The following is a 22687-nucleotide window of genomic DNA, read 5'->3' as shown; positions in this document are numbered from 1 at the left end:
ATCCAATTCACATGCAGTCACCAAACCCAGTCATATTGGAGATGCCAAGAGGAACGTGTTAACAGGAGCCTGATATAGCTGTCTCCTGAGAGGCTCTGCCAGAGCCTCACAAATACAGAGGCAGATGCTCACAGCCAACCATTGGCCTGAGAATGGGGTCCCCAATGAAGGAGTTTGAGAAAGGAGTGAGGAAACTAAGAGGGGTTGCAATCCCATAGAAAGAGCAACAATACTAACCAACCAGAGCTCCCAGGGACTAAACCATCATCCAAGGAGTACACATGGACAGACCCATGGCTCCATCTAAACAGAAGATGGCCTTGTTGGGCATCAGTGGGAGGAGAGGCCCTTGGTCCTATGAAGGCTCAAGGCTAGGGTGCGGATGCAGGGAGGGAGTAGGTGGGTGGGTGGGTGGATGGGTGGAAGAGAACCCTCTGAGTCAGGGGGTGGGGGATGAGATGGGAGGTTTCCAGAGAGGAAACCATTAAAGGGTTTAACATTTTAAATGTAAATAAAGAAAATATCCAAAAAAAAAAAGAAAAGAAAAAAAAGAACAAATAAAAAAAAGAGAGAATTTGTTCTGAGATTGCAGCAAGTAATCCAGTCACATTCATTACCTTAGTTAGGGTTTCTATTGCTATGATGAACACCATGACCAAAAAGCAAGTTGTGGAGGAAAGGATTTGTTCCCCCTTAAACTTGCACATTGCTGTTCATCAGTAAAAGAATTCAGGACAGGAACTCAAGTAAGGAAGAATCCTGGAGGCAAGAGCTAATCCTGGAGTCATGAATGCTGCTTACTTGCTTGCTTCTCATAGCTTGCTCAGCCTGCTTTACTATAAAGCCTAGAACTACCAACCCAGGAATGGCAACACTCACAATATGTTGGCCCTCCCCCATTGATCACTAATTAAGAAAACAACCTACAGGCAAATATTACGGAAGCATTTTCTGAATTGAAGTTTCCTCTTTTAGATAACTCTAGCTCGTCACATAAAAGTAGCCAGCGTATCTTACCTAAATTGTGTAGCTAGTCTCACCATATCTGCTCTGCAGACTCAAACTTCTGAAAGTTATCCTTGAGGGTTACAATCAGCTTCTACAAAATACTGTTAATCCTAGCCTTTTAATCTTTTCCCATTAATAATGAATATTTATATTGTCACATTGAACGGTAGCTCCTTCAAAAGAGTGCTCGCTTAACTTTGCCAAGGTCCACCTGAACGATCAATATCTGTGGTAATCACATTAAATATATTTCTTAAACACTATTGCTTATAGTAGAAACAATTCTTTGGTTTTTACACTACAGAAAAGATACAGTGTAAATGGCATGAAAATATTGGTCTTACCTGTATATCTCCCTTAAAGTTATTGACTGACATTGTAAATGAGCAGTAATTTTTATAAGCAATGTTTTTCTGAACTATGTATTTCAACAGTGCAATTAAAATACTCAACATTTCATATTGTAAACAGTTGTCCTGTCATACAGGCTTTGCTACTCCATTTGCAGAACACGAACAGGTACAGTAGACTGAGTGTCACCCATGGTAGCTCTGGGATCTTCAGAATAGTAAATGACCATTGATTTCAAAACAAAGTGGCCACATGCATATCCTAATAAGAGAATCAGTCTGTTCTTTAATGTTTCAAACAATAACTTTTCTATAGGTATGCAAAACAGACAGCTTTTTCTTCAACATGAAGTGAGTTACCTACAATTACCATCTTATATGAACATTTCACTGTAGTGTAACAGACAATCCTGATCACTGGATGAAGATTCCTGGATCTTCGAGATAACTAGCCAAGGCTTCTTTGGCTTCAGTGCTAATGGCTGCACTGTATCTTCACGTTAAGGAAACAGTTTCTTTGATTATACCCAACATAACAACTTCCATTAGCTTCCAAATTTTCCTCAGAAGTTTCCACACCTCCCTCAGAGAGATGCTCTTAGTCAGGGATAAGCTATGGCTTAAGGAAATTGGCTGATTAACTTTCTGTGAGGATAACTAAAACTTTATAGCAGGATCAAAAATATTTTGTTTGTGTCATTTATGTGTTCACTGTAGTGGCAATCTTCATTGCTTTCAAGAGCTTTGCATTCATTGCTTGACTAACTGGTTGTAAAACCTTGTTTTCAAGTTCTCTGGGCCTTTGCAACTCCTCTTTCACTATGCCTCTTCACTTCTAACTTTTTAATTTAAAATTATGCATATAACCTTTCCTTACATTCAAACATTTAGAGATCATTGTAGCATTATTAATTGGTCTAACTCCAATAATATCGTACTTTCGGCAATAGAGAAATCTAAAGAGGGGGGAATAGGTAGAGAGATGACTTGCCAGAGAAATCGAAGGAGAAGAAAATAGATAAGAAGATGGTTGGTCATCAGAGCAGTGAACACACACCCCCCCACACACACACACATTTGTTTATTAAATTGTTGATTATGTATATAGTCTGTGGTGCCTTAAAAGAATTATAATAATAATATCAAAGATTACAGATCACAAAACATAATGAATAAACATGAAAATATTTGGAATATTATGAAAAATACCAAGCAAAATGAGACATGGGGGGCACACACCAAATGAAGACACCATTGGAACCATGGCACCTATTAGAGCAGTAAAACATAGTTGTCTATACTTTCAATGGAAATAAAACTACACATAAGTAAAATAAGATATGCTTGCATTTTGTGCTTCAACTTTCTTTAAGAAAGTTAGAAGCAACTAAGTAGCTATTATTACTAACATCAAGAGGAGGAAATAGAAAAGGAAGGTCAAAATAATGGTGATCTGTCACCTTATAACCAAGACTCTGGTTTGCGCACAACAATGAAGATGACAAATATACAAGAAAAGTGAACTGGAGATTCCCTCATCGATTGACTCATTCTCTCAAGAGACAACTTTAGAAACTAAAACACAAACTAGTTGGTTCATTTTAAATGTCTAAAGGTCATCAGAAAGAAAGCACAAAAACTAGCCTAGACCGACATTCTCCTAGTGGTACCATCATAATGATAACCAAACAGCCAGCCTTATGAGAACCACAAAAGCTAGGTAAACTGTTCCTGCATCCAGGTCAGCTCAAGCATAAGAAGATCCTCACTGGAGCATTTTTCCATGGCTGAGTTCCTCTTCAAACCTAGCACATATATAATGTATATATAATGTAATATATATAATGTGACTAAGTTAGTTTTATGCCTAGGTATACAAGGATGATTTAACATCAATACAATGAATCATATTAACCTAAATAAAAAAGCAAACACTATGTTATTATCCCATAAATGTAGGGAATATTTGTTTTAGATATCTTTTTTTTTTTTTTTTTTGCTTCTTTTTTTCGGAGCTGGGGACCGAACCCAGGGCCTTGCGCTTCCTAGGCAAGCGCTCTACCACTGAGCTAAATCCCCAACCCCTCTTTTTTTTCTTAAAAAAAAAAAAAAAAAGTTTTCAACATAGGAAAACCCTTTAGCAAACGTGTACTAGATAATGGGAGGCAGAAAGATTTTCATCTAAAATCAGAAACAAATCTATCAGTTATTTCACATCTGTTCAACACATCAGTAGAAGTTATTCCTGCTGGCACCAGGGACAATCAGGTAAGACCCTGTTCCTCCAGTCCTCTGCCTGCCAACTCACCCTAAAGCACAGCCAGAAGCAAAGGACGGCACTCTGTCCCTTGCTCATTATTTATCAGCCCTTTCAGCCCACAACTCTGCCTGCATTCCCAAAGGCCTGCCAGCACCAGGGACAATCAAATGTCTAAAGGCCAACATAATGGCACAATCAACAAGAGGCAGGACAATATGACACCATCAGAGCCCACCTGTAGTGGCTATTCCTGATTGTCAACTTGACTATATCTGGAATGATCTACAATCCAGAATTGGAAGGCTCACCTGTAGTCCTGATCTTAAGGCTAGAAGACAGATACAAGTTTCTAACCTGGATATTGGCATGGAGATCTTGAGGCACAGGGGCTATGAAGCCCAGAAGACTAAGGCAAGGAGATCTCTGAGTTCAAGGTCATCTGGGACAAAGAAAGTCCCAGATCCAGGCGTGGTGTTACACACCTTTAATCTGGGACACACCTTCCTCTGGAGACCTATATAAGGACATTGGAAGAAGAAAGATTCTCTTCTTTGCCTGCCTGCCTTGTGGGACTGAGCCACTGCTAGATCCTTGGATTTCTATTCACAGCTGTTGCTGACAATTGTTGGAAGTTGGACTACAGACTGTAAGTCATAAACAAATTCCCTTGCTATACAGAGACTATCTGTAAGTTCTATGGCTATAGAGAACCCTGAATACTACACCACCTATCCTTCTACAGCAAACCTTGGGTGGAATAGGGTGTGATATAGATGACGCATTTACATCTGGTCATGATCTACTGAAAAAAGAATTTCTCTGATAAATGTTGAGAATTGGGGGCTGCACAGATGGCTCAGCGGTTAAGAACACCAACTGCTCTTCCAGAGGTCCTGAGTTCAATTCTCAGCAACCACATGGTGGTTCATAGCCATCTGTAATGGGATCCAATGCCCTCTTCTGGTGAGTCTGAAGACAGCAACAGTGTACACATATACATAAAATAAACAATAAAAAAAGTTGGTAAGTGTTCCACTCTACATGTATATTATAAGAACTTAGGGGCACTTTGTTTCTATATTTACTCAGCGGAATAGGTTCTATGTTTTCGCTTAGGGCCTATGACCTAACCAGACATGGGACTTTGCCCAGTTAACAATACTAGGCACAGGTTCCATCTTTTGAATCAGACTTCAAATGCAATCAAAAAGTGGTTAGTTCCTTCCATAACATTCTTGCCACTATCACAACTGTAAGTATTTATTGCCAGACTAGTAGTTCTTATTCCTCATATAGTTCACAAACAGAATGTAGAGTTCCTTCCCTCATAGTATACATAGAATTTTCAAACACTGTGAAAGCTACCCAGTAGGGATGAAGCTTCCAGTTCAGTACAAGCTTGACTTCTCTATACCCTATGGCACAGGTATTTGGTGTCTTAAGCAGCAGGGTCTTATCATCAAGTTCTGTAGGGTAACCAGGAGGAATGTCAATAGCCCGTAACTTCTGGCGTGGTCTATGAGACCCCAAAGACCAACAACTCAAAAAGAAATAATGCATACCTGGCACTGGGGTTTTATTGAACAGACAATGGCATCTGGGGGAGGCATTGTCCCCCATTATAAAATAACTCTATTTAAATCCCCTTTATATGCAAATATATCTCAGGAAGCTTATATATAGACTCAAGTTTTCATATGCCATAGCTTATGGTCTTTAGTTTTAGTCATCCTTCCCTATACTTCCTTTCTAACCTGCCCTCCCATCTTATACCCCATTTATCCCTTTGCCCATTGTTCCTTCTTCCCCTTATTACCTCTTGCATTCTACCCATTTTCCATGAAATCACACACCCCATGGTCTCTTCCTAGTTTCCTGACTTCTACAGATACTCTAGTTTAAGTGCACATATATCTAGAGATTCAAAGCTGAAGTCAGTCTATTTATTAAAGGCCTCAAAGAGAATAAAGTACTTAAACTAAATTCAACCAAAGCAATTGTCACTGGAAACCACAAAACATTCCTGAAATAAACTAAACGACATAAAAGCAAACAGAAAAAAAGTCTATGATTATGGGTGGAAGAATTAATATTGTTTAAATGCCTCTATTACCAGAGAAATAGAAGATATATAAATGGCCATAAAGCATATCTAAATCTAAAGATTCTGTCCAATTGATATAAAAAAGTCATCATGAACTTTTACTGAAATAAAAAACATAAAATATCATATTTAATGTATAGACAGTCTTTAGATAGTTAAACTATCTTGAAAAAGAGCAAACGCTTTCACTTCATTCTTCTTGGTTTTAAAACATAAAATCAGTTTCAACGAGTATGAGATGACTACATAATATGGGATGATAGCCTCTTAGTAAAAGGTATTAGTAAGCTAGGCATCTATATGACAAACAATGATCTAGTCTTTTATATTATACACAGAGAATAAAGCAAAATCCACTGAGAACCTACGCAAAAAAAATCTAAAATAATAAAACTGCAATAAAATGCAGAGAAAGGGTTGGTATATAAAATTTTAGTGATTTCTCAGGCAAAAGAGCAAAATCATATGCAGCAAAAACAAAAGCAGAGACTTGCATACTATATCAAATTTAAAATATTCCACACTGTGGAATAAACTATCAACAGTATGATGAATGAAGCCATGAAAATAATTACAAATTATGTATTAACTAAGAGTTAATATACAGAAAATAGAAGGAACAGCGAAAGTCAACAAAAATAACCAGACAAATAAATTCACCATTTGCAAAGAGCAAGTACAGACAATTCCCCAAATAAAATGTATAAGTGACCATGATGCATATGAAAACTCAGCACGATTGTAGAAATGATTTAAATAAAAAAATACAGCATAGAACACTAGGCAAGCGTTAGAGTAACCAGTATGAACAGGACAGAAACAAATTCTACAGAAAATGAGAGGAGAAAAAAACTAGAAACAGACAGTAGTCTCAACAATTATGCACCATTGTTGGAATGTGACATCCTGAGATTGCAATGTAAAATACCATAGCTTCCTCTAACAGATGAAATACTATTGCCATACAACCCCGAGGTCAAACAAAGAACACAGGCATTCATCAAATAGAGCAAGGTCAGCTTCTCTTTTGTTGTCGCATACTTCTTTATTCTAGCTGTATACCAAAATTCTGTTCATCTGCCAGTGGACTTTGAGTTTTCTGAATGTATTAGCTATTGTCCACAAGGTGGCAATGAAAACTTGTGTTCAGGTTTAAAGATCTCTTTAAGGTTTTGCTCTCTTTTCTTTATGAGACTGTGCAACCTTATGGCAATAGTATTTTATTTTATGACTATGGGTTGTGTTTTCCACACATAGAAAGAAATAATCCTATCACGGAATACTAAAGCCTACGATGAGCATCTAACGTAATGAAAAGCAGAGAAACTGACAGAGGTTCTATGAGCTCTGACAAAGTAAAAGAAGTTCTCTCAAATAGGCACAGAGGTTCACTTTCAGAATTCTAGAGAACTGATGCACAACAATATGGACAGAATAAGATGTTAAACTGTATGCTTGAGAAGAGTTGTGGTAAAGAAAATGTCCATGTGTTACCACTAAAAACTAAAATTTTAAATGAATTACACATAATCTGTGAAAGCATTGTTGTTGGTTTCCTTCAGAACACCTACCCATTGAAGGAGATAATGCCAAATATTTTATATATATATATATATATATATATATATGAATGCCTGTCATAAGATGATTAATTTTGACATATTCTATATCATAACTCAAAAGACTAGAGAAAACCCAGCTGAGTTCATTGGCTGACGACCAAAGGCCTAATTCAGTACGCTCATCTAGAGCCCAACTCTCAGGAGTGCATCTTGGCCCTCAATAATCATTTTCTCTTCCAAACCACCCTGACTTCTTTAAAAAGTTTAAAATGTTAGAAAAGTGCCCTCAAACCCCTCAGGGAGACATATTTAAAATGGCATTTAAGATTTTTAATAGCCAAGCAAAACCCAAATAGATGGCCTGAGACAAACATAAATTGGTCCCAGAACCAACCCTGTAGGTTCCTTCAAAGATGATGGGGCCACAACATGTGCGGCCACCTTTGGATGATATAACACAAAACACTATTGCAAAGCCAGCCTGTCACCTTGCCTACCACAAAAGCCATGTCCACAATGTAGATGTGAGGAACACTGAAAGATTGGCTATCCATTCCTGCCAATAGAAGGTAAGCCAGCCCCTCCCCAAAAGCCCTCACAGGATACCTTGAGCAATCTTCTGGTACTAGCAACTGAATATTGATGGTACTCTGGGACATCCAGCTCCCAGCCACATACTGCCAATCACAAAGATAAAGCACAAGATCATAGTCTGAATGGCAGGTAACCCACTATCATTTGTCTTAAATATAGGGCCACATAGTTAATCCTGCCTTCCTACACTAAAAATATTTAGCTTTATAGGTTTGTAGTAAGGATTCACCAAATACTTTTTTGGTGAAATCTACCTGGCCTGCCTTTTTCTTAGAATAAAACCTAATGCAAAAACTCTCTGTTTCTCTGTCTCTGTCTCTGTCTCTGACTCTGTCTCTCTCTGTTCCTGTGTCTCTCTATCTCTTTGTCTGTCTCTCTGTCTGTCTCTGCCTCTGCCTCTGTCTCTGTCTCTGTCTCTGTCTCTGTCTCTCTCTCTGTCTCTCTCTCTCTCTCTCTCTCTCTCTCTTTCTGTGTGTGTGTGTGTGTGTGTGTGTGTGTGTATGTGTGTGTGTGTGTGTGTGTGTGTGTGTGTCTTGGTCTCCTTCTCCCTCTTTTCTCATAGCTCAAAACCAAAGCCTACATCTTCTGTCCTTTACCAGTTCTATAAAATGGGCATCTCTACCCCCGCTCTCATTGCCCATCACACACCCATTTGCATATATCTCAGCCTTTCCTTGCTGTTCTTGATACTCCATCACACTTCAATATCATCTTGAACTAAAACACATCCTCACTCATCCAGACTCGTCATCCCAACTCGCTCATCCTATCCTTCTAGTAGTTGAGCTATATGACTCCTACCATCTGGTCCAGGGCCTCTGCCCCGTTAACATTAACTGCAGTTCTCCCTATTTGCCCTGTCACTTCCATCCCAACCCATGCATGATTCTATCTCATATCCTGTCATCTAAAACTCATTTCTGTCCCAGGTTTAAAGGATTTTTTTCTTTTCTATGCTGATCTACCCTGACTCTCATGACTTCTTTGCCTTTACTGGCCGATTCTTCCAGGAAAGTAGAATGGCCTAATGCCCTCATTAAAATCCGTTTCTACAAACTAACAGAAGTGTTATATTTGCCCTGAATCTATCTCCTTCCTCTGTATCTAACCAGGATAAGATACACACACACACACACACACACACACACACACACACACACCTGTACTTCTTGTTTTCTCAGTCCCTTTGAGAATACGTATGCTCACCCCTTCCTGCTGAGTATTTTCTTACCATAGAGTCTACACCATTACATGACTACTTGCCTACTTGTACCCTGTCTAAATACATTTTCTCCCAGCTGCTCCAACTAATCTATCAACCCTGGAGAACACCTCAAACAAAAAAATCTCAATCCCAAAACCTCCTGTCCATGACTCAGACCAGTCTCTATCTAGCAGGAAGGAGATAGATAAGACCAACAATAACCATGTAATCAATAAAAGTCTGGTACTACAGGCTGGACCAATTCCCTAGTCATCAGGGAACTAGAACCTTTGGAGAAATAAAAACTCTACATTCTGCATGTCTCAGGAGTCTGACCCAAGACAACAGCATCCTGCCATCTTAACTCCTACATCATCCTGTTATCTTAACTCCCCATCATCCTGTTATCTTAATTCCCACAGCATCCTGTTATGACCAGACATCCCCTCATAAAATTTTATGTTTACAACAGTTTCTTTGTTTGAAGCACTTGCCTTCCTCCTTAATGCTCTCACATAACTCTCCCACCAGACTTAAACCATCCTATAAAAATCCAAGCTCTAGTTTGAAGGAATTGTTCTCCCTTCTCTCAGGGAAAGCCCAGCAGTTTATATCTCACCAAAGTTTCATTATTTGATCTCAGTATACATTTGGTGGTGTTGCTGTCTTATTAACTTTAATTAGGAAAAGTAGAGACAGTGACTTCTACACACGAAGAGTGCTGCATTCGTGAACACACAGTATATGTGTGTGTGTACACAAAGCCTACTCAAGAACATTACAGCATGGAAGGTTTTAAAAAATCATAAGTTCACACCCCTAGCAGAAGAGTTATTTGTAGTTGACGGCTTCTGAGGAAAGGAGAGTCAATTTTCTTTAAGGATGTGGCCCTAGGTAAGTCAATTATGCTTAGTAGACTTCCCCACTTCTAGGAGCACCCCAGCTTCTACAAAAAAGATAAAGGAGGAGCTGGAGAGATGGCTCAGTGGTTAAGAGCACCCGACTGCTCTTTCAGAGGTCATGAGTTCAATTCCCAGCAACCACATGGAGGCTCACAACCATCTGTAAAGAGATCTGATGCCCTCTTCTGGTGTATCTGAAGACAGCTACAGTGTACTTATATATAATAAATAAATAAATCTTTAAAAAAAAAATAAAGGAAAGGACAGAAAAATGAAAGTGGGTGGGCAAGTGAAGAACCATCTGAAAAGAGTTAGAAGAAGGAGTAGGGAAAGAATAGGAACAAAATATAACATATGAAATTATCATAGAATTCATAAAAATGTTATTTTAAGAAAAACTGAAAAAAGATATACAAAACAAATGAAGACTCAAAACTAGGAGAAGCAGCTACCTTCATATTTAGGAAGAAAGTGTCACACTAAAATCAGTCAGAAAAGATAAGGAAGGACACTGAATTAAAGCAGGGGATTATTAAGAAAGGTAATTGCTCACTGAGAAGACATTGTGACTATTAATATACAGAAACAAGTATACTCAATTTCATGAAATAAACACTAATCAATAAAGGAACAAAGATACACCAATAAAGCTTGCCTTCAATGTTCCATTCTGATCAATAGATATACCCCTAGATTGGGGGTGGGGGAAGGGAATCAATCAGAATATCCTATCCAATGTATAATGAATGAAATTCTCAACAGCTATATTTCTTTCTTTTATCACTGTTGTGACAAGTACCTGATAAAGTTTCAAAGTGGGCATGGAGTATGGCCAGTAAGATTGCTTAGAAGGTAAAAGATACCTGCTGTCAAGCCTGATGATCTGAGTTTGATCCTCATGTCAAACTCGGAGAGATCTGACCCATCCAAACTGTGCTCTACCTAACCACCCCCAACACACACACACACACACACACACACACACACACACACACACACACGCGCATGTGAACACACATTGTTGAACACACAGATGTGTACACAAACATACACACACCAAATGAAATCTCAATGTATGGTAAAGGAGGTTTTTTTTAATCATACTTTTTCTTAGTCAGTGTTCTAGTGCTGTGAAGAGATTCCAAAACTAGGACAACTCATATAAAGAAAAGCATTTAATTGTGATTTGCATTCAGTTTCAGAGGTTTAGCTCATTATTAGTATAGTGAGGAGACGTGGTGGCATGCAGACAGACATAGTGCAGGAAACAGAACTAAGAGTTCTACATCTGGATCCACAGGGAGCTGCAAAGAGAGACACTTGGCCTGGTCAGCATTTAAAACCTCAAAGTCCACTTCAACTCAGACACTACCTCCAACAAGACCACACCTCCTTGATCATATTGTCAGAGGAGACAATTTCCTGAACAGAACACCAACAGCTCAGGCACTAAGATCAACAATAAATGGAACCTCGTGAAACCAAGAAGCTTCTATATAGCTCTGTACCCTATTTTTAATTGGGTTATTTGAGTTGTTGGTATCAAATTTTTTGAGTTCTTTATAAATTTTAGATATTGTCCCTCTGTCACATGAAGAATTAGTGAAGATCCTTTCCCAATCTGTAGGTTGCTGTTTTGTCCTATAGAAAGTGACCTTTGCCTTACAGAAGACTTTCAGTTTCATGAGGTCCCATTTATCAGTTGTTGATCTTAGAGACTGGACCATTGGTATTCTGTTCAGGAAGTTGTCTCCTGTACCAAGGAATTCAAGCCTATGATGTACTTTCTGTTCTATTAGATTCAGGGTATCTGGTGTTACATGGAGGCCCTTGATCCACTTGGAGTTGAGTTTTGTACAGGTTGAAAGAAATGGATCTAGTTCCATTTTTCTACATACAGAGATCCAGTTAGTCCAGCACCATTTGTTGAAGATGCTTTCTTTTTTCCATTATATGGTTTTGCCTTCTTTGTCAAAAATCAAGTGTCCATAGGTATATGAGTTTATTTCAGTGTCCTTGATTCAATTCCATTGATCAAACTGTCTGTTCCTATACAAATACCACACAATTTTTATTACTATTGCTCAGTAGTATAGCTTGAGGTCAGGGATGGTGATATCTCGGGGAGTTTTTTATTCTTCAGGATTGTTTTTTTCTATCCTGGGCTGCTCTGTTGGAGTCTGTAAAGAGTTGTGTTGGGATTTTGATGGGAAATGCATTGAATCTATAAATTTCTTTTGGTAATATGACCATTTTCACCATGTTAATCCTACCAATTGGTGAGTATGGGACATCTTTCCATCTTCTGATATCTTCCTTAATTGTTTTCTTCAGGGACCTAAGTTCTTGTTATATAGGTCTTTCACTTGCTTGTTAGAGTTATACTAAGATATTTTTTGACTATTGTAGAGAATAGGGTACAGAACTAAACTGTGAATTCTCTTTGATAAGCTAAGTAACAAGAAGGACTCAAGGAAGGGACACATAAATCTCCCTGAGAAGGGGAAATAGAATAGAAAACACAGGTGCAAGGGCATGGGAATGGCAGCAAGAAGGGATCATGTCTGGGGAATGAAGGGAGAAAGTCCTGGAAGAGACAACTGGAACAGGGTGAGGAGCATATCAGAGATGAGTTAGAAACCCAGTGCAATGAAAACTCCCAGGATTCTAAGGCCCCTTAGCAATGAGTGATATGGAGACTTAACTAGCCATCTCCTTCCTGCAACCAAACATGACTTCTAGTGGAGGAATTGGGACACAAACCCATTCAGAAAACATTCAATGGACCATTTACCCTGCCTAAAAGATGTGCTGGTGTAAAAGCAGCTCATAAATTGTAGGAGTGGTCAACCAATGACTAGGCCATCCTGAGACTCATGTTATAAGAAGAGACCAACACTGAAGCTGCTTGGAGGCTGGATAGTCCTGAGACCTCAAATAGAATCAAACAGAACTGGCAAAAAAAATCAATCAATTAAATTATTCTTAATGCTATTCTGCTATATTCATAGATGGGTGCCTACCTCAATCATGATCAGAGAAGCTTCATCCAGGAACTGATGGGAATAGATGCAGAGAGCCCCCCACCCCGAACCCGACATTATGGGAAGCTTGGGGAATCTTGCTGAAGGTGGGGGAGAAAAGGAGTCAGAATCGTCAAGAACATCACAAGAAAACCCACAGATTCAACTAGCCAGGACTCATAAGGGCTCACAGAAACTGAACCACTAGCCAGGGAGCCTGCATGAGTGACCTAGGCCCTCTGCATATACGTTACAGTTATGTAGCTTGGTCTTCCTGTGCAACTCCTAACAGCAGGAGCAGAGGTTGTCTCTGACTCTTTTGGTGGCTTTGGGGACTCTTTTCCTCATCTGGGATTCCCTCAGGCAGCACTATTGAGAGGAAAGGTGCCTAGTCTTACTGCAACTTGGTATGCCATGTGTAGTTGACATCTGTGGGAGGCCTTCCCTTTTCTAAAGAGAAACAAAGGAGAAGTGGAGATGGGGCAGAGGGGAAATGGGGGGAAAGGCTGGAAGAAAGGAGGGAGGGAAAACTTATCAAAATATATTTTTAAAAACTAATTTAAAAAGGGAAAAATGAATGAATGAATGAATGGATGGATGGATGGATGGATGAATGAATGAACGAATGCCTAGCCACAAGGGTAAAAGTTAACAATGGAACTATCTTTTATAGCTGCTGGGAGAGGGAGAAAGGAGTTTTCTCCAATTGAATGACACTGGGTATATCAGCTACTCCAGGATATGTCTCATGTTCATGAGTAGTTGGTCAACATAAAATGGACTCCACATATTTGTGTGCATTATTTGGTGACAGTTTGGTGGGATTGGGGGTGGGGTGTGGTTTGTCATTTCCTTTTGGGATAGTATCTTTTTGTTGTTGTTTTCTTGTTTTTGTTGTAATGTGGTTTTGTCTGAAAGTTTTTTCTGAAAAAGAACTTAAATTCGGGTAGGTCAGGAGGGAAAGAAGATATGAAAGGAGTTAGGAGAGAGTAAGAATATGATTTAAAATTATACATATATATAATGTACGCACATATAAACACACACATATATACATACACATCTATACATATATACATATATATGTACATATATATATAAACAAACTTTTCTATGAACCTGCCTACAAGTTATGAAGAAAACTCCAATACTGCCAATTTCAGAATCATCGCCAATGCTTTGTGAGTTTTTTCGGTGATATAGCTGACTTTGAGTCATACATTTCCTGAGAAGTAGCATGAAGAAGCTCACTATTCAACTGTATTTGGGTAAATTGTTTCTTTTGTTTGCCATTTGTACCCTATCTGCAGTAAACAGTTTGTGTAATAATAAATAGTTTCTTCATTAAAAATCTCAAAGAAACATTCTTAAAATACATATATTACATTTTATAAAATACATATACAATATATATATATATATATATATATATATATATATATATATATATACTTTGTGAAAATACAAAAGACCTCAAACAGTCAAACTGACACCAAACAAAAAGAGAGAGATTGGTCATATAACAGTAACTGATCACAAATTACATTGTAAGATATATGATCCTGTCTCAAAAAAATTACACTATATTACCTGAAAAACAAAACCAGTATGGCACTGGCACAAAAATCAATATGAAGATCCAATATAATAGAATTGGGGTTCTAAGAATAAATCCATTAACTAGAGCAACTAGCTCATGCTGAGAAAACTAGATGTACCTGTGCAGAAGACTACAACTAGATTCTTTCTCTGAATTTGAAATGAATCAAAGGCCTTAATTAATGTAGTAATGGAAGCTTTAAAACTACTATATGAGAACAGAGATAAAAATGTTTTAAGATGTATGCGTAAGCTATTTGAACTCTGATCCTTTATGCCCTGGGTCTGAAGTGTTTATGCAGCAGGCTTTTACCTTCAAGTTCTAGTAATAGTGGCAGTAGTGACAGTTTATACTGTTTGAAGGGCCTCTTGGCCCCTCTTGACCAAAGATTCAAAAAGAAGTTTCCATATCTGGCACCAGAGTTTTAGTTAGTCTATGGTCTTGTGGAGAAACATCATTTTAAGTTTATAAAATAATGTTCCCCTATAGTTTTTACAAACACCCTCAAAGTTATTTCTCTCCACCCTCTCTTTCCCTCTATCTTACCCTCCATCTCCTCTCCTCAGTTATCTCCCTTCTTCAATTTTCTCATTTCCCTTCCATAGCACCTGTGTCCTACCAAGCCCTCTCCAATGGTCCTTCTCCACCCATCCTTTCATAAGTCCTTTCTCTTGGACTTCTGTGGTTGCTTCACGTTGCAGACTCAACTCTAAAGATTCGCAACTAGGATCCACAAATGATACACGAAGCTTCTGTCTTTCTAAGTCCAGATTACCTCACTCAATATGACTTTTTCTAATTCAACCCATATACCTGCAAATTTTATGATTTAATTTTTCTTTACAGCTGAATAAATTCCACTGTGCACGAGCACATTTTTACTACCCTTCCATCAGTTGAAGTACATCCAGATAGTGTCTCTTTACTGGCTATTATGACTAGAGCAGCAAAAAGAGAGGGCTAAGCAAGTATCTCTGTTGTAGGATATTGAATCCGTTGGATAAATGACAAAGAGTGTTATAGCTGGGTCACATAATAAACCCATTTTGAGCTCTAGGGTATTCTCAACATTTGCTCTCACAGTAGCCTCACCAGTCTGCGATAATCCTTTCCCTGTGTCCTTGCCAGCATTTGTTCTCAGTTATTTTCTTGCTTTTAGACATTCTGACTGGGGCAAGAATGTAGAGTATATCAATATGAAACTAAAGATACTAAAGGCATTTATGAGCCATTTTTGAGTACTCTATGTTCAGATTCATAGCTCATTTTTAATTGAATTGTTTGTTTCTTTGATTCTTTTGATTTGGGGGGTTTTGTTATTGTTTTGTTTTGTTCATTCTGTTTTTAGTTTTTTGTATAGTCTGAGTATTAATTCTCTCGTGGACATATGGCTGGGAAAAGTCTCTGTTACTCTGCAGGCTCCATTCCACTGGGATTATCCTTTCCTTTGCTTTACAATTTAATGGATTTTCCTGATCAACATTACGTAAAGCATTAAGAGCACCTTCCTCCAGTAGGTTAGGACTCTAACAAGAAAACTGCTTTTCTCCTCTTTACCTTAGCATTTTACTGGCAAGTTAGTCTATACCCTGTTGAGGAGTTCATCTATCCTATTGCTGCCTCTGCTGCTATATTGCTTCATTGACAAGAAAATACAGTTTCATTAGGCCTCCAGCAAGAACTAAAAAGAAGCTTCTCTCTAGAAATCCTCCTTGAGTGCCAGGCAGACACTGCTGAGCTATCCAACTTGGCAGATGGAGAAGTTAACCTGTCCTTAGTCTTTCCAGTGAAGACAGTCATTACCGGACCACCCAGACCTCACTATGTATGTGTAGCAATGTATGGACTGTGTAAGACAGCAGAAAAAAAAATCTGATTTTGTTGTATATTTATTTACTTAGTTTTGTTTCTCTAGCACAGCTATTCTCAAACTATGGGTTGCAACCCCTTTGGCAAATATGGATCTCCAAAAATATTTACATTATGATTCATAACAGTGTGAAATAGCAACAAAATAATTTTAAGGCTGTGGAAACTGTAGCACAGGTTCCCAAGCATTAGGAAGGTTGAGACACACCGCTCTAGATGACGCTGGTTAATCTTCTGTGAATTAATCTTATTTAATTGTCATTTCAGTCAGCTTTCCAACAGGACTAACTACAATAAGAACATATAATTGAAAACTAATGTTTAAAACCATTTAAAAATATTTATACGCATTTGTTTTAACAGCAGCAGTAATTGGTTTAAAATATTAACCATCTTAATCATTCATTCAATTACTTACTCAACAAGCATTTATTAAGTTCCTTGTTCTTCCACATTTGAGCAAGCTGTTTTTATCCTTGATACCTAGAGTTGTGTCTTCCTTACCTGGAAGGACAGGCTGTCCTTTACTTAAAATAGGAAATTCTCGGCAGATTTCTCCATCCTCTTGCTCTTGTGCCAGCCATCGCTGAACAGGAATATAAAACTTTTGTCCAGAATTCATGTTTTGCAGTTCTATCTGTAATAGCAAAAAGAAGGAAGGAAGGAGAGGGGGCGGGGGAGGGAGAGAGAGACAGAGAGACAGAGAGACAGACAGAAACAGACAGAGAGAGAGAGACGGAGAAAGGCAGGTGGGAGGGAGGGAGGGAGGGAGGGAGGGAGGGAGGGAGGGAGGGAGGGAGGAAGGGTAAGAAGGAAGGAAGGAAGGAAGGAAGGAAGGAAGGAAGGAAAAAAGAAAAGAAAGTATCAAAGAAACTATAGAAAATTGAACAAAACAGTAATAACTTATTATCTAGAATCATATTGAGACAAAACAACAAGTAATACAAGGCTTTTACACACTTGGAATACGATTCTGAGAAAAGAACATGTTTTGAAAAGAACGTGTTTTGGAGCAGTTGTGTCTCAGGAGATGGAAACAGCTCAGGTGTGGGTATAAATTTATCTTGCAGAAGACCCAGAGTTTAATCCCATCACATCACCTTCCGGCAACAGGAAAGTTTTCTTTGTGGGCTCTCAGGTAAGACAATTGTCTTTCAATGAGAGCATATTTGTATTTGAGAAAAGGGGAAGAGAACGTTTCACTCTGTTGTACCTTTCCATTGCAAACCTACATGATCTTAAATCACCTAACAAGTGTTCCCACATCCTCGCTTCATAGTGGCTATAATATTATTTATTAGTTTTTAACCAAATGAGATGGCAAGAGGGTTGTGGGTTTGGTCACTTGTATTTTGTTAATTGGGTTCCCAAACTTAAACGAGAATCTGCATGTAAGACACTAAGGATCCCTGCCCACTACTGGTTCTGATTGGTAAATAAAGTTGCGGTTGGCCAATGGTTAGGCAGGGAGACAGAGGGGAAGACTTTAGGATTCGTGGGCAAGGGAACTGAGAGAGGAAGAAACATAGAACCGCCATGCTGGGAATGGAGACGGTCCAGGCCTGGAGAGGTGCAAAAGAGAGAGAATACCAATCATGTAAGAACCGGGGAAGAACAGCACCCCAGACCCCTCTCATTGGGTCTAGAACAGCAAAGATGGAATATAGATTTTTGTAAGTAATAACATAGGAGCACTGGAGGGGAGGAGTTAGGCACGTGTAGGCTTGGGAATGGCCCAGCCATTGAGCTGTTTAAGGCACACTAAAATATAAGGCTGCTCGTGTGTGTCTTTCATTCTCTTGAATGAAAGATTGGGATGGGTAGCAAGGAACAGGTGCGACCACCACCAGGTGGATTTGAGCAGGATTAATTGCTAATTGCAACCCAAGAGCATCTATGATAAAATTTTATAAACTTATTAAACAATAAAAATATTTTAAATTACCTAAGTAGTTAAGTATCAACTTAAAGTCCTACTTTAGAATGTCTAAAAGGAAAGAGAACATAATTGTATACAAAAGTCAGGAGTAATTTTGAACTCTGAATATTATATTCTGTATTTTCTCAAAGCAAAATTAATTTTTCATTCTGCTTCAAGAATGTTAATGACTTTAAATGTAAAAATGATAGCATTGCTAACAATTATTCACCCCTAATAATACAGTAATGGCCCTTAATGTTAATTATCCCTCCTCACAATTCCTCACTTACCCTCCTCTTCCATTCCCCTCCCCATTTAATCAATTCGTGTGTGTGTGTGTGTGTGTGTGTGTGTGTGTGTGTGTGTGTGTGTCCTGTTTTATTCATTTACATTTCAAAATGTTGCCCTGCTTCTCAGGTCCCCTCTCTAAGAGTTCTTCACCATACACCCCATACTCCTTGCCTCTGAGAGGGTGCTCCCCTACCCACTCACCCCACCTCACCCTGCCACTTCTTCCCTGGGGCATCAAGTCTTTAAAAGATTAGGTACATCTTCTCCCACTGAGCCCTGAAAAGGCAGCCCTTTATTACATATATGCTGGGGACCATGGACAAGCCCATGTATGCTCTTTGGTTGCTTGCTTCGTCTCTGGGAGCTCCCAAGGGTCCAAGTTATTTAACACTGCTGGTCTTCCTATGGGGTTGCCATCTCCTTCAGCTCCTTCAATATTTCCCCTCACTCTTCTGTAGGGGCCCCTGACCTCTGTCCAAAGGTTGGCTGTAAGTATCAGCATTTGTCTCACTCAGCTGCTGGTAGAGCCTCTCAGAGGATAGCCATGCTAGGCTCCTCTCTGTAAGCACAACATGTCATCAGTAATTGTGTCAGGGTTTGGTGGATGGATCCCAAGATGGGCTGGACACTGGACATGATCTTTCTTTCAGTCTCTACTCCATTTTTGTCCCTGTATTATTTTTAAATGGGAACAATTCTGGGTCAAAAATTTTGAAGGTAGTTTAGTGACTCCATTCCTCCACTAGGGACCCTGACTATTTACTGAAGGTCCCATGTCCCCGCTGTTGGACATTTCAGCTAAGGTCATCCCCTTTGAGTCCTGGGAGTTTCTCATATCCCAGGTCTCTGGGCCTTTCCAGAGTACCCCACACTCCACAGCTGCATATTTCCATTCATGCTTCTGGTCCTCTGGGCTTCTCTCTCCTGTCTTGCCCCATACCTCATCCTGCCCCACACCTCATCCTGCCCCACCTTTTCCCCTCTTCCTCCATCACCCAGGTCCCTTCCTCCCTCTGCCTCCCATAATTATTTTGTTCAAATACTATGTTGAACAGGTATGGAGTGTAGGCATCCTTGCCTTGTTTCTGTGTTTCTTTTTATTTGATATTGGCTGTGGGCTTGCAGTACATTGTCTTTATTATGGGGAGATATCCCTTGTATCCCTAGCATCTCCAAAACTTTTATCATGAAGTGATGTTGGCTTTTCTCAATGGCCCTTTTTGGCCTCCAATGAGATTATCATGTGGATTTTGGTTTATGTGGTTTATTACATTTATGAATTTACCTTGTCAAGGTCCATATGATAAAGATGGCAAACACCTTTAGAACTCATTGAATGTGGCCCACTGGTTAGAACAATCACAATGAATATGCCTTGAAGAAGCAGAGCTTCAAGGACTCAAGTCCTGAGGACTTCGTGCTGTTATGGAACATCGCTCTGCTTGTTGTACTTGTAGCCTTTATATTCTTCCTAATGTACCTGTTGTATGAAAGCTCTGACAGGGATTCCAGCCCCTCACTAGACAGTATCTTGGGTACTCACAATAATAATGCTTGATCTTTTACAAGCATTGCTGCTTGAGCAAATTAATTACTCAATCACCACCCTTGGAAAGAACGCAGAGATAGATGTAGATTGTTAGCAGTGACCACCACCCTTAGAAAGAATTTAGAAAAATAGATTGTTAGTGAAGTTAGATTAAGATGTTTTTTGTTAATGGTTCTGATGTAGAAAATCTTAGGTAGCAATCTGAGGTTATAAAAGAACACTCTTTTTTTTTTTCTTTTTTTTTTTTCGGAGCTGGGGACCGAACCCAAAAAGAACACTCTTAATAGTTGAGCTGGGAATAAGGTCAGGGAAAAAGAACAATGGCAGCCTAAGTAGCAACTGGCTGACATGACTCTTGCTGAAGCTGGATTGGTGGTCAAGGTGATGGTGAATTTCTTGTACTTAATTTTGCCTCTGCTTCCTAATATGATTTAATTAAAATTGCTGATGAGTAGATGTGCATTACAAAGATTTAAAGTAGAAATGACTGATTGTTTTTTAAAATCTAAAAGTTTAGATTTGTGATTCTTTTCAGATTTATATAAGATTATTTTTTAAGATAAACAATAAAATAATTGATCCTTTCATTGTAACCACAGATTGCACCCTGCCAGTAAGAGAAATTAGCTGAGAAAATTACCTTGCTTGCTTACATTTTGTTAATTTATAACAAGTTGCTTAGTTACAAATGTATATGGGTTCTTAGGAATAATTTGTTCTTCCTTCCCTATGCTACATAATGTTCATTCATACTAGAGTACTGGGAATACATTTTTTTCTTGTGTATACTTGTTGTAACCATTCACCTGAAGAAAAATAAAATGTAGTCACATAGTAATTTCTATACTGCTTAAAATATTTTGCTGGGATGTATAAGCTGCGGAAGGAAAACTAAAGTTGCATGTGTATGTATGCATTTGTAACGTGATTGGAATCTGCTCATTGTAGCTTTGTTTTATTCAACCACAAAATACATGTATGTACATATATGTAAAATAGTTAGAGCTTTGCTCCATCTACATAATCTATGAATATATGTGTATATGTATGTGTATGTGTGTGTATGTGTGTATGTATGTGTGAAGTTCTTTGTTGAGTATTTGTGTGGTGTGAATAACAATGTCATTTAAGAATCTTAAAAAATAGGAATTGTTTCTTCAGTTTCAACTTTGCTGAATAACATGAAGAAAATTTGTAGTAATTCATTGAAGGTCAGAATCCATTTGGCCCTGAGCTAGCTAGCTGGCTGGCTTCCTTCCTTTCTTTTTTCTACCTTCCTTCTTTTCTTCCTTTCTTCTTTCCTTCCTTTCCTCCTTCCTTTCCTGCTGAAGGATATTTGATCACATTGTGAACCCGGAGGTTGTGTTATTTACTAGAAAAAAAAAACTGTTTCTAATCGTGGTGTGGCTCAGTCCTAGCACACTTCTTTAGTCCAAGAGCTTTTGTTTATTTTAAACGGGATTCAATAAACCATAGGTTAAGAGGCAGAGCAAACAACCAGGTAGCAGGGTATGAACATAAGAAAAAACTGTAGAGAGTAAGAGAAACAGGAGGACGGATAGAGAGACACACAGAAAGTAGAAGGGAGGGACATTGAGTTTAAAGGGTTTTGAGATATTATGGAAAAGAGCTTCCTTTGGGGACATCAGCTAAAGAGGAAGGCCAGATAGCTGCTTTCTCTGCCTCTCTGAGTAAGCAGGCTTTCACCCCAGCATCTGGCTCTTGAGTCTTTAATGGTCGATTTGAGTGTTTGAGATTTTGTTAAAAACAACTCTTCCTTTTTTTTTCTTTTTTCTTTCTTTTTTTTCCATTTTTATTAAACTGGCTATTTCTTATTTACATTTCAAATGTTATTACCTTTGCCAGTTTCCTGCCCATCAACCCCCTAGCCCCTCCCCCTCCCCTTCTATAAGGGTGTTCCGCACCTACCCTCCCTTACCTCCCCCCCCCCAACAATCCCCTACACTGAGGGTCCAACCTTGGCAGGACCAAGGGCTTCCTCTTCCACTGGTACCCCAACAAGGCTATTCTCTACTACATATGCAGTTGGCACCCTGGGTCAGTCCATGTATAGTCTTTGGGTAGTGGTTTAGTCCCTGGAAGCTCTGGTTGCTTGGCATTGTTGTTCTTATGAGGTTCCAAGCCCCTTCAGCTCTTTCAGTCCATTATTACTGCTTTTATATCACTAGTTGTCATGGGTGTCTTTAAATTGCTTATCAGATCTTAGTTTAACTTCTGAAGAATATATATATATATATATGTATATATATATATATATATAAATATATATATCAAAAATTTTATCCATCTCCTTTAGGTTTTCCAGTTTGGTATCATACAGATATTTAAAGTATATCCTTATGATTCTTTAGATTTCCTCAGCATCTGTTGTAATGTCCTGCTTTATATCTCTAATTTATTAATTTATATCTTTAATTGTATCTTTTAGT

General features: G+C 38.6%; 1 protein-coding gene across 11 annotated transcripts in view; it reads right to left on the bottom strand.

The window, feature by feature from the left end:
• Rp1 (RP1, axonemal microtubule associated) overlaps positions 1–22687 on the bottom strand; it is a 362732-nt gene that overhangs the window by 217217 nt on the left and 122828 nt on the right. For all 11 annotated transcript variants that reach the window (XM_087551018.1, XM_087551019.1, XM_087551021.1 and 8 more), the window contains one exon: positions 16981–17113. In XM_087551018.1, the coding sequence (XP_087407144.1) occupies positions 16981–17113 (133 nt within the window). The remainder of the gene's footprint in view (positions 1–16980; positions 17114–22687) is intronic.

This window comes from Rattus norvegicus, chromosome 5 (genome assembly GCF_021556685.1).
Source record: "Rattus norvegicus strain SHRSP/BbbUtx chromosome 5, alternate assembly SHRSP_T2T, whole genome shotgun sequence".
NCBI classification, from domain to species: Eukaryota; Metazoa; Chordata; class Mammalia; order Rodentia; family Muridae; genus Rattus; species Rattus norvegicus.
The sequence above is the reverse complement of the archived record's forward strand: the minus strand, read 5'-3'. Positions and strand labels throughout refer to the sequence as shown.